This window comes from Dryobates pubescens, chromosome 21 (assembly GCF_014839835.1).
Source record: "Dryobates pubescens isolate bDryPub1 chromosome 21, bDryPub1.pri, whole genome shotgun sequence".
In the NCBI taxonomy this organism is placed as follows: domain Eukaryota; kingdom Metazoa; phylum Chordata; class Aves; order Piciformes; family Picidae; genus Dryobates; species Dryobates pubescens.
The window spans coordinates 1,484,138-1,496,925 of NC_071632.1; the positions used below are offsets into that span (position 1 = coordinate 1,484,138).

At 52.4% G+C, this 12,788-nt stretch overlaps 1 protein-coding gene across 1 annotated transcript in view; it reads left to right on the forward strand.

Annotated features, from left to right (window-relative positions):
• MINDY3 (MINDY lysine 48 deubiquitinase 3) overlaps window positions 1–9,635 on the forward strand; it is a 54,741-nt gene extending 45,106 nt beyond the window's left edge. The window contains exons 11-15 of the mRNA XM_054171266.1: window positions 3,046–3,118; window positions 4,764–4,836; window positions 8,192–8,279; window positions 8,890–8,961; window positions 9,478–9,635. Coding sequence (XP_054027241.1) covers window positions 3,046–3,118; window positions 4,764–4,836; window positions 8,192–8,279; window positions 8,890–8,961; window positions 9,478–9,627 — 456 coding nt within the window. The 3' untranslated portion in view covers window positions 9,628–9,635. The remainder of the gene's footprint in view (window positions 1–3,045; window positions 3,119–4,763; window positions 4,837–8,191; window positions 8,280–8,889; window positions 8,962–9,477) is intronic.
• Window positions 9,636–12,788: the final 3,153 nt, after the last annotated feature.

A 12,788-nucleotide genomic window follows, 5' to 3' on the forward strand; every position in this document is an offset into this window, starting at 1 on the left:
CTCTCTGCAGGTTTTTGCCCCCCTGCCCCCCCAAATTCCTGAGGACCAGAAGTTCTTTCTGAGCCAGAGCCCCATGTGGCCTTGGGCAGTGGAAGATAACTTTTTGTTCTTTCCCACTCAACATTCAGTCTCCTTTGTGCTGGAAGGTGTCCAGAGGAGGGCCAGGAGGAGGAGCAGAGGGCTGGAGCTGCTCTGCTCTGGAGACAGCCTGAGAGAGTTGGGGTTGTGCAGGCTGGAGAGGAGAAGGCTCCCAGGAGACCTTCTGGTGGCCTTCCAGGATCTGCAGGGGGCTCCAAGAAAGCTGGGGAGGGACTTCTGAGGGTGTCAGGGAGGGATAGGACTGGGGGGGATGGAGCAAAAGTAGAAGTGGGGAGATTGAGATTGGCTGTGAGGAAGAAGTTGTTCCCCAGGAGGGTGGTGAGAGCCTGGCACAGGCTGCCCAGGGAGGTGGTGGCAGCCTCCTGCCTGGAGGTGTTTGCAGCCAGGCTGGAGGTGGCTGTGAGCAACCTGCTGTGGTGTGAGGTGTCCCTGGCCGTGGCAGGGGGTTGGGGCTGGCTGAGCCTTGAGGTCCCTTCCAGCCCTGGCAATTCTGTGATTCTCACTTTCTCAGCCTCTCCTGGGAGCTGGGAGCTCTGCATTTGCTGCCAACATCTCAACTGATGTTTCAGTAGCAGCCAAACTGCTGTTTGCAAAGCTTCCCAGCTGCCTGATAAAGATGGGAGAGGAGAGGCTGAGCTTGTCTGGGGAACCCCTGTGTTTCAGGAGGCCTTAGCAGATTTTGCAGCTGGCTGCAACCAGCTTGGGCTTTAGCTGCTGTCTGACACACAGCAGCTTCATGCCTGTGGCAGCTGTTGAATCACAGAATGGTAGGGATTGGAAGGGACCTCTGGAGATCAGCTCCAACCCTGCTGCCAGAATAGCTTGCACTAGACCATCTCTGGTTGGGCTTTGAATGACTTCAGGGAAGGACACTTCACCACATCTCTGGCCAGCCTGCTCCCCAGGGCTCCAGCACCCTTAAATCAAAATGTTCCTCCTCATGTCCAAGTGCAACTTCCTGTGTTGAAGTTTGTGCCTGTTACCCTTTGTCCTGTCACTGGGCACCACTGAGACAAGCCTGAGCCCATCCTCCTGGCACACACCCTTGAGGTATTGATAGCATTGATGAGCTCTCCCCTCAGGCTGCTCTTCTCCAGCTGAAAAAGCTCCAATTCACTCAATCCTTCCTCATAAGGGAGATGTTCCAGTCCCCTAATCCTCTCCAGCAGTTCCCTGTCCTTCTTGGCCCAAGAGGCCCAGAACTGGACCAAGGACTCCAGATGAGGCCTCACCAGGGCAGAGTAGAGATGGAGGAGAACCTCCTTTGACCTCCTGGCCAAGCTCTTCCTGATGCTCCATAGGCTGCCACTGGCCTTCTTGGCTCCATGAGTGCCAAGATGTCCCATGAGGCGATGAAGAAAGAAAGAAGAGTAAGGCAGTCCCTGCCCTCCTCCTACTCCCCCTACTCCTTTTCAGTTTCTTCCTCCTTCCCCATTAGACTTTCAGTTCATTCATTCCCATCCTGACCTGCAAGTAGAGCTGCTGAAGAGGAACTGCTTTGATTCAGGCTGCTGGAGGCCTGGAGCAGGCTGCCCAGAGAGGTGGTGGAGTCTCCATCTCCAGAGACATTCAAAACCCTCCTGGGTGTGTTCCTGGGTGGCCTGCCCTGGGGCATTGACTCCATGATCTCCAGAGGTCCCTTCCAGTCTCTCCCCTTCCATAGCTCTGTGGCTGTGTCACATCTGATTAGCTATTTGGATAAAACCTCCATTGGTTCCTACCCCCAGATCCACCTCAGTGCAGCACTGGAGTGCATTTTCCCCCCCTGGTGCTTGTGCTGCCATACCTCAGGCTGTGAAATACCTCAGTGTGTCTGCTCCTGTTTATTTGCATTCCAGGCAGCCCAGTGCCAGCTGCTGGCTTAGGGAATCTTTCCATGCCAAGTGCTTTTGTCCATATGTGCTTTAAAAGTAACTGTGTGGTGCAGAGGGGTGTGCCAAAGGCTGCCAGGCCTGGGTAAAGTGCAGACACTTTGGTGTGGCAATACTGAGGCACTGTGGCCTTGGCACCTGGGGCCATGGTGCTCTTGGGGTGAAGGTTGGACTCAGTGGTCTCTGAACACAAAAGTTCAGTGCCTGCCTGTGCACAGGCAAGGAAAGGAAGGGGCTTGGTGTGGTGGGAGCTGGGCTGGACTGTGAAATACAGCTGCAAGGGGAAACACAGGGCAAGGCTGCTGTTGGTGAAAGGAGTCACTGAGTCCTAGCAGGGTCTGGGTTGGAAGGGACCTCCAAAGGTCATCTGGTCCAACCCCCTCTGCTGTGAACAGGGGCATCCTCCACTAGATCAGGCTGCCCAGAGGCTCCCTCAGGTACTGGAAGGTTGCTGTCTGCAGCTACCTGGGAGGAGGTTGTGGTAAGGCTGCTGTTGGTCTCTTTTCCCAAGTAACTAATGAGAGGACAAGAGCTAATGGCCTCAGGCTGCACCAGAGGGAGATGATATTGGATATTAGGAAGAGTTTCTTTGCTGAAAGCATAGTCAGGCATTGGAACAGGCTGCCCAGGGAGGTGGTGGAGTCACCCCCCTTGGAGGTGCTCAGAAAACACAGGTGTGGCACTTTGGAACGTGGCCCAGTGGTCACAGAGGGACCTGATGGTCTTAGAGGTCTTCTCCAACCTTAACAGTTGTGTGATTCTACACACTCCTTTTTTATGCTTCTGCTCTTAGGTCCCCCTGTAGTCTCTGCTGTTCCTCTTTGTACCTTTAGTGCCACAACATCCCTGTGAAAAGATTTACATCAAGCTTGTGTAGAAGCTTGTGGAGCAGCCCCTAAGGTGTTTCTTGATCCTTGGACATCACTACTACCACGTTACCTGAATTTTCCTTCTGTGGCCTTGAAGTTTTCATGAATTCAAGGTCCAACTGTGCATGGCATGGCTGAGCATTGCCTCAGTGACCTGTGCCTGAGTTGAGACTATTCTGAAAGCTGCCTTCTCTCCTCCCTCTCAGGATATGGCTCTCGTTGCTCCTGAAGCGCCTTCGGAACAAGCCAGGAGGGTCTTCCAGACCTATGACCCTGAGGGTAAGGGCTCTGCTTCTGCCTGACAGCAGAGGTGTTGCATTGAAATGTACTCACTCACAGACAAATTCCAACTAATCACCAGTACTGGGTTGGGTGGAGGAGCTCTGCAAGGAATAGAACCTTTCTAAAGGTCCATTCTTTTCCAGAGGTCCTGCTTCCAAATCACAGACTCACAGAGTGCTAGGGGCTGGAAGGGACCTCCAGAAATCACCCAGCCCAACCCCCTGCCAGAGCAGGAGCACCCAGGGCAGCTCACACAGGAACACATCCAGGCAGGTTGTGAACACCTCCAGAGAGGGAAACTCCACACCCACCCTGGGCAGCCTACTCCAGGCCTCTGTGACCCTCACAGTGACAGAATTCTTCCTCCTGTTTCCATGGAGCTTCCTCTGCCTCAGCTTCCACCACTGCCCCTTGTGCTGGCACTGGGCAGCACCCAGCAGAGCCTGGCTCCAGCCTCTGGGCACTCCCCCTGCACATCTTGAGCAACAGCAAGGAGCTCACCCTCAGGCTCCTCCTCTCCAAGCCACAGAGCCCTCAGCTCCCTCAGGTTCTCCTCATGAGGAAGATCTTCCACTGCCTGCAGCAGCTCTGTGCCTCTGTGCTGGACTCTCTCAAGCAGTTCCCTGAGGTCCTTCTTGAGCTGAGGAGCCCAGAACTGGACACAATCTTCCAGCTGTGGCCTCAGCAGGGCAGAGTAGAGGGGGAGGAGAACCTCTCTGCCCTACTCCCCACAGCCCTTCTAATGCCCCCCAGGATGCCCTTGGCCTTCTTGGCCACCAGAGCACATTGCTGGCTCATGGTCAACCTCCTATCCACCAGGTCCCCCAGGTCCCTTTCCCCTTCCCTGCTCTCCAACAGCTCAGTCCCCAACCTGTCCTGCTCCACGGGGTTGCTCTTCCCCAAATACTGCACTTCAAGTCCATTCCAGGTTCCACAGCCCAGGGTATTGTTCTGTTCAGACCTGAGATGTTTAGCACTCAAGACAAGACATTATCAATGCAGTAGTGAAGCCACAAGTAAGATGAGGAAGTGTTCAGAGGTCTGCAGTAAGGGAAGCTGAGTAAAGCACTGTGCAAGGTGAAGCAGAGTTCTTAGGGTGTCAGTTTTTAACCTTGCAGTGTTCTTTGTGATTAACCTAAAGCTTCAATGGCATCTGACTTCTCTTCCATTGTGTTTTCATCAACCACTGTGGCTGCATCCTGTGTGGAGTTCTGCTCCTGAATGGATGTGGCAAGGCCCAGCAAGTGGAAAAGAGATCCAACACTGAAGTCCAAAGTGGCCTGATTGAAGGGGGTGAAACCATGCAGCTGTCATCCCAAGGTGGCCAGTGGAGATGGAGACTGCTGCAAAGAGGTTTATCATTCACAGCCTGAGAAGCTGAACACCTGCTTCACCTGCTTCACCTGGTGTTCAGCTTCTCAGGCTGTGAATGATAAACCTCCAGTTTCTTGTCTTGCACTCCTCCTTTCCTTTCCAAGTGGCAGAGGAGTGTTTGAAAGCTGTGCTCCTTCCAGCAGCCTCTCATTTGGTTGCAGATTTGAGAGTTAAACTGCTGTGCTTGCTTGGGCTTTGGAGTAAAAGTTCTACTTCTGGAAAGCATTTTGGTTTCTTTGCCTGATGAGAAGCTTCACTTCTTCTTCAGATAATGGGTTCATACCTGACACTCTGCTAGAAGATGTAATGAAGGCTCTGGACCTTGTTTCAGATCCTGAATAGTAAGTATGATAAAATGTTCATTAGCCACATATTGATTATCATTTAGGGGGGGGCTTAGCTGATTGTTTATTTTTCCCCCTGCTTACACCCTGGGTACAGAATGTTCTTAGCACAGAGTGTTAGGAGTTGGAAGAGACCCCCCCCCAGACCTTACCCTTGCCCTTGTTGCCCATCATTCAAGTTCTCCCTGCCCAACTCTCAGCCTGCCCAGGTCTGGCTGAATGGCAGCACAACCCCCCCTGTGGCAGCCACTCCACCCTGTTTGGTGTCTTCAGCAGACTTGCTGACAGTGCTCTCTGTGCCCTTCCCCAGGTTGTTGATGAATAGATTGAATAGAACTGGTCCCAGTACTGACCCCTGGGGGACTCCACTAGAGGTATTTAAGTCAGCTCTACATTAAAGGGAAGGAACTCAGGTTAAAAACATCTCTAGCTTGGAAAGTGCTAACTAGAAGCCAACCCCCTCAGACATCTCCAAAAGAGAGTAAATGTGTGGGCTGGTTTATATTCAAACATCCACAGGCACATGCAGTGTGGCCAGCAGGAGCAGGGAGGTCATTGTGCCCTGTGCTCAGCACTGCTTAGGACACACCTTGAGTCCTGTGTCCAGCTCTGGGCTCCTCAATTTAAGAAGGACATTGAGAGACTTGAAGGTGTCCAGAGAAGGGCAACAAGGCTGGGGAGGGGTCTGGAGCACAGCCCTGTGAGGAGAGGCTGAGGGAGCTGGGGTTGCTTAGCCTGGAGGGGAAGAGGCTCAGGGGAGACCTCATTGCTCTCTACAGCTGCCTGAAGGGAGGTTGTAGCCAGGTGGGGGTTGGTCTCTTCTCCCAGGCACCCAGCACCATAACAAGGGGACACAGTTTCAAGCTGCACCAGGGGAAGTTTAGGCTGGAGGTGAGGAGAAAGTTCTTCACCAAGAGAGTCGTTCACCATTGGGATGTGCTGCCCAGGGAGGTGGTGGAGTCCCCATCCCTGGAGGTGTTCAAGAGGGGATTGGATGTGGCACTTGGTGCCATGGTCTAGTCATGAGGTCTGTGGTGACAGCTTGGACTTGATGATCTTTGAGGTCTCTTCCAACCTTGGGGATACTGTGATAGGGGTCTCAGCTGGTTGTTCCTGTGGAGTGGCAGTGGAGAGTGCAAGTTTGCTGCCCACCACCATCTGAGGACTGAGTGATGCCAGTTACTCTCCTTTCAAATGTTCTGAAGGGCAACTAAGGTTCCTGAGCTCTCTGTGTGGAGAACAGGAGTCAAAGCTAGAAACAAAAGACAAAGAGGAAGCTAAACCCTGTCCTAAGTCCTGTGTCCACTTCTGGGCCCCTCAGTTTAGGGAAGATGTTGAGCTGCTGGAAGGTGTCCAGAGAAGGGCAACAAAGCTGGGGAGGGGTCTGGAGCACAGCCCTGTGAGGAGAGGCTGAGGGAGCTGGGGTTGCTTAGCCTGCAGAAGAGGAGGCTCAGGGGAGACCTTCTTGCTCTCTCCAACTGCCTGAAGGGAGGTTGGAGCCAGGTGGGGGTTGGTCTCTTCTCCCAGGCACCCAGCAGCAGAACAAGAGGACACAGTCTCAAGCTGTGCCAGGGGAGGTTTAGGCTGGATGTTAGGAAGAAGTTCTTCACTGAGAGAGTCATTCATCATTGGGATGTGCTGCCCAGGGAGGTGGTGGAGTCCCCATCCCTGGAGGTGGTTAGGAAGAGCCTGGCTGAGGCACTTGGTGCCGTGGTTGAGTTGATCAGATGGTGTTGGGTGATAGGTTGGACTTGATGATCTCAAAAGTCTCTTCCAACCTGGTTAATTCTATTCTATTCTATTCTATTCTATTCTATTCTATTCACTCTTTAGATGGAGAATGTCCCATTCAGTTTTGTGAACTTTAAAACTCCTTTCCCAAGGGCCTGAACAGAGCCACTCCCTTGAGAATTACAGAGAGAAGGCAAATGATTTACTGCTTTGGTAGGACCAAGAAACTAAAGTACTTAAACATGAAGACAGAAAAGTGGTAGCCAAAAGGATAAAATACTTCCAGGCAACAGTAATCAAAAAAGACCTTAGAAAGGCACCTTCTGCCCACAGCCCCTGGCAGGAGACCTGGGTGCATGAAGGTAAAGAAGGCAGCTGGGAGAAGCTGAGACTCAGCCTAGTGCCTGCATGAAAAAAATGGGGAAGAATCTCCACTTATGGAAGTGTTAGCTCTGAGAAGTGACTCACCACGTGGAAAAGTATTCCCAGCCAGGCAGCAGAGCACCCTCAATCCTTTGTGGGCACTGGGGAGGGCACTAGGGAGTACTGAGAGAAAACATCTGGTTGGAAAAGACCTGCAGGCTCAGCCAGTCCAACCCCCACCCAGCACTGCAGGCTCAGCACCAAACCATGGCCCTAAGCACCAGCTCCACACACTGCTTCAACACCTCCAGGGATGGGGACTCCAGCACTGCCCTGGGCACAACATTCCAAGGCCTCAGAACCCTTCCAGGCAAGAAAGATTTCCTAGCAGCCAGCCTGAACCTCCCCTGGGGCAGCTTGGAGCCATTGCCTCTGCTCCTGTCCCCTGACACCAAGGAGCAGAGGCTGTCCCCTCCTCACTGCAGCCTCCCTTCAGGGAGCTGCAGAGCAATGACAGAGCTGTGCACAGCCTCTGAGAGGCACATGGCAGAGTGTGCTGCACTGACAGCCACCTCTCAGCCATGTGGCAACCTCCCTTCAGGGAGCTGTAGAGAGCAAGGAGGTCTCCCTCAGCCTCCTGCCTGAACACCCCCAGCTCCCTCAGCCCCTCCTCGCTGGCCATGTACTAGGGAGATGCAACTCAATGCTTAGTGTTCAGTTGCATTTAGCAGCAACTTTCTGTTGCCATCCACCTATCCAAATCAAGGTTAAGCTGTAGTGACCTGGAGCTCTGTTCATGCAGCAAGGCTTTCAGAATGGGACTGTTGGTATTTCTGTTCTCCACTGGGTTGGGCTGCTTTGATAGCAAGCACACCATGCAAATGATGAGTGTGCCTTCATTTTAGTGCTCAGCAACTCTTGGTGGCTTTGCCAACCTCCTTTTAGCAGCAGGTTGGTTGGCAGTGACAGAGCAGTGCTGAGCTCAGGAATGCTCACAGGACAGCAAAAGGCCTTGGGGGCTCTCACCTTGGCTTCACATTGCATAGGTTTCAAAGGATCAGAGTTATCACTCAGCTGAAAAGAAGAGGTGAGTTTTGCTGACAGCCAGCCAGGGTTGGGCACCTTGCATGGTCAGAGCAGGGCAGCAGTGCAGGGCTTGGCAGGCAGTGCTGTGGCAACCCAGCAGAAGTTCAGTGTGCCAGGACAGAGCTGCCTTGCTGATGCTGCTCCAGTCAATGTTTGTTGGTTTTTGTCGTAGTGTAAACCTCATGAAGACCAAATTAGACCCAGAAGGCCTGGGCATCATCTTGCTGGGCCCCTTTCTGCAGGAATTTTTCCCTGAGCAGGTAATCAGTGCAGCTCTTGCTGCAGAGCTCTCTCTCCTGTGCTTGTCCCTTGGGATCCACTGCCCTCAGCTTCCTGCAGCTGCTCTTCACAGGCACTGCTGCGTGCTTGGCACAGAGCTGCCCAGCAGATCGCTTCTGCTTCTGCACCACCAACTGCAGCCTTGCAGGGAAGCTCCACTGGAGCAACTGTGGTGGTTTGAGGCCTTTAAGGAAAAAAAAACCAAGAGTTGAGTCCTCCAGGAGGAGCAGGGAGGCCCAGGGGTGGATGGGAGAGCTGTAATGCTGCTATTCAGTCCCAGAATCCTGCTGTCTTTATAAGCTGGCAGCAAGGCCAACTCTTTCCTCCCTCCTTTCAGCTCTGGAGGGAGTTCCCTATCTGGTAACATGAGGAAGGAGGCCTGTTGGTGGCATTTAGAGGCCTGACTGATTTTCCCCTGTGCAATTATGGTCTGCCTAGGCCTAATGGAAGGGAGGCACTGGTGAGGGGAGAAAAGGAGCACTGGGGTTTGTGGTTTGGTGTGGCTGGGGGAAGGGTTTGGGGGGGGGGGGTGCTGTTCATGTATCCTGGCACAGTTTCTGTCCCCTGAGGTTACTCTCTTCCTTCTCCTAGGACTCCAGGGTTTCAGAGTCATTCACTGTTTACCATTACAATGGACTGAAGCAGTCAAACTATAATGAAAAGGTAAGGTCTAAGAGCAAACTTCTAGCCCTGATCACAATTAGTGTGCAACACTGATTGGTGCTTACAGGCAAAATGCTTTCACTTGAAGAAGGCTTCCCCCAAAGTCTTATTTTGACTTGTTTCCCCAATATGATATATGTGTGACTGAAGACTGCTTTGTGCTCCTGGTGGTGTTTTGGCTGCTCAAGTGCATTGGTTGGCCTCAGCTCCTCTCTTAAGCTCTGCTATGAGGATAGGCTAAGCAATCTGGGATCACTCTGCCTGGAGAAGACTCCAGGGGCACCTTAGAGCTGCCTCCCAGTACCTGAAGGGAGCCTCCAGGAAGCCTGCAGAATGACTTTATACAGGAGGGTCCCACCCCTAGGCCGAGGGAGAAGGGATTTAAATGGAAGGAGAATAGGTTTCGATTGGATCTTAGCAAGGAAGGCTGCACTAGGAGGGTGGCAAGCCTCCGGAATGGGTTGTGCAGAGGGCTTCTTAAGGCCAGGCAGGCTGACAGGAGGGTTTCCTTGGCAGGTGATGTACGTGGAGGGCACAGCAGTGGTGCTGGGCTTCGAGGAGCCCATGCTGCAGACCGACGACACGCCGGTGAAGCGCTGCCTGCAGACCAAGTGGCCTCACATAGAGCTGCTCTGGAGCACCGACCGCTCCCCGTCCCTCAACTGACCCCGGGGCAGCAGCACGCTGCTATCCTTGCTGGCTTGTAAATAATGATTACCAACACTTTTTCAGTGTTAATTGGGATATTTAATTTTTTAATCAGATTGATTTCTATTACAACAGTTTCCTCCTTTTCCTTTGGCCGCTCTCAGTCCCCTCAAGGTGGCTCCCCCTGACAGCCACAAAGAAGCCTACTGACAAAGTCTTAACCTCGCCTTGCCATCTCATGAAGGCTTGAAAAGTGTCTGATACTGCAGAACCTGCACATCAGATCCATTAAACACCATCTGCAGGGTCAGAATCTGCACATCAGATCCATTAAGCACCATCTGCAGGGTCAGAATCTGCACATCAGATCCATTAAACACCATCTGCAGGGTCAGAATCTGCACATCAGATCCATTAAACACCATCTGCAGGGTCAGAACCTGCACATCAGATCCATTAAACACCATCTGCAGGGTCAGAACCTGCACATCAGATCCATTAAACACCATCTGCAGGGTCAGAACCTGCACATCAGATCCATTAAACACCATCTGCAGGGTCAGAATCTGCACATCAGATCCATTAAGCACCATCTGCAGGGTCAGAATCTGCACATCAGATCCATTAAACACCATCTGCAGGGTCAGAATCTGCACATCAGATCCATTAAACACCATCTGCAGGGTCAGAACCTGCACATCAGATCCATTAAGCACCATCTGCAGGGTCAGAACCTGCACATCAGATCCATTAAACACCATCTGCAGGGTCAGAACCTGCACATCAGATCCATTAAACACCATCTGCAGGGTCAGAACCTGCACATCAGATCCATTAAACACCATCTGCAGGGTCAGAATCTGCACATCAGATCCATTAAACACCATCTGCAGGGTCAGAACCTGCACATCAGATCCATTAAACACCATCTGCAGGGTCAGAACCTGCACATCAGATCCATTAAACATCATCTGCAGGGTCAGAATCTGCACATCAGATCCATTAAGCACCATCTGCAGGGTCAGAACCTGCACATCAGATCCATTAAACACCATCTGCAGGGTCAGAACCTGCACATCAGATCCATTAAGCACCATCTGCAGGGTCAGAATCTGCACATCAGATCCATTAAACACCATCTGCAGGGTCAGAACCTGCACATCAGATCCATTAAGCACCATCTGCAGGGTCAGAATCTGCACATCAGATCCATTAAGCACCATCTGCAGGGTCAGAATCTGCACATCAGATCCATTAAGCACCATCTGCAGATCAGATCCATTAAGCACCATCTGCAGATCAGATCCTTCAAGCATCATCTGCAGATCAGATCCATTAAACATCATCTGCAGATCAGATCCTTCAAGCATCATCTGCAGATCAGATCCATTAAACATCATCTGCAGATCAGATCCTTCAAGCACCATCTGCAGATCAGATCCTTCAAGCATCACCTGCAGGATCAGAGTCTGCAGGATCAGATCCTTAAACCAGGAAAGATCTTCAGCCTCCTCTGAGCCACCTGGGCATGTTTGATTATTTAACTGATACTGCTTACATCCCAGGCCCACAAGGTGTGGCCCAGAGTGGCCTTTGCACTGGCTGGGTTTTGATGTGCTGGCATTTGTTTTGCAGTTTCTCCTACAGTCTCCTTTTCCCTGAAGACCTTGCACAAGGTGACAGAAAGGTGATAGATTGTCAGGAGCATTATTAACTCCAATCCATAAGCACTCTTCTCTTGACAGCTGTGTATCAGTGGGGCATAGTTGCCAGGCATGTTACAGGTGGAGAGAACATCAGAGGAGAGATGGATGTCTGCACACTGATTTGAATTGGTATGAAAGACATGTAGAAACAGCAGGAAGGATTCCTTGTCTGTAGCCTTTGAACCATTCAGATTAACCAGATTGCCAAATACCTCTTCTCAGTCTGCCCAAACACGCAGTGTCAGCCAGCCTTATTGTGTGTTAAGTGCATGAGAGCCTCTGTTCTGACATGATTCTATCCCTTTATTTATTATCAACATGTTAGCCCCAAAATAAAATCTTTTCCTTGGATCATGATGCCTTGTTTGGTGTTTGGTTTCAGTTGGAGTCGACTGCTGCCTCTCTTCAGCCTTCGACACCATCCCCCACAGCAAACTCCTGGCCAAGCTGGCAGCACAGCGCCTGGGCAGCAGCTCTCTGAGCTGGGTTAGGAACTGGCTGGAGGCTGAGCCCAGAGAGTGGTGGTGAATGGTGCCACAGCCAGCTGGCAGCCAGGCACCAGTGGTGTGCCCCAGGGAGCAGTGCTGGGCCCCAGCCTGTTCAATATCTTTACTGATGATTTGGATGAGGGGATGGAGTCCACTGTTAGTAAGTTTGCAGATGACACCAAGCTGGGGGCAGGAATCGAGCTTTAGAGGGTAGGGAGGTTCTACTGAGGGACCTTGCCAGGCTGGACAGCTGGGCAGAGGCCAAGGGCAGGAGATTGAACACATCCACGTGCCTGGTTCTACACTTTGGTCACAACAACCCCAAGCAGTGCTACAGGGTGGGGGCAGAGTGGCTGATCGCAGCCAGGCAGGGAGGGACCTGGGGGTGCTGGTTGACAGCAGCTGAACAGGAGCCAGCAGTGTGCCTAGGGGACCAAGAAGGCCAAGGGCATCCTGGCCTGCATCAGGAAGAGTGTGGCCAGCAGGAGCAGGGAGGTCATTCTGCCCTGTGCTCAGCACTGGTTAGGCCACACCTTGAGTCCTGTGTCCAGTTCTGGGTCCCTCAGGTTAGGAAAGATGTTGAGCTGCTGGAAGGTGTCCAGAGAAGGGCAACAAAGCTGGGGAGGGGTCTGGAGCACAGCCCTGGGAGGAGAGGCTGAGGGAGCTGGGGTTGCTTAGCCTGGAGAAGAGGAGGCTCAGGGGAGACCTTCTTGCTCTCTACAACTCCCTGAAGGGAGGTTGTAGCCAGGTGGGGGTTGGTCTCTTCTCCCAGGCACCCAGCAGCAGAACAAGAGGACACAGTCTCAAGCTGTGCCAGGGGAGGTTTAGGCTGGAGGTGAGGAGAAAGTTCTTCCCAGAAAGAGGAATTGGCCCTTGGGATGTGCTGCCCAGGGAGGTGGTGGAGTCCCCATCCCTGGAGGTGGTTAGGAAGAGCCTGGATGAGGCCCTTGGTGCCATGGTTGAGTTGATCAGATGGTGCTGGGTG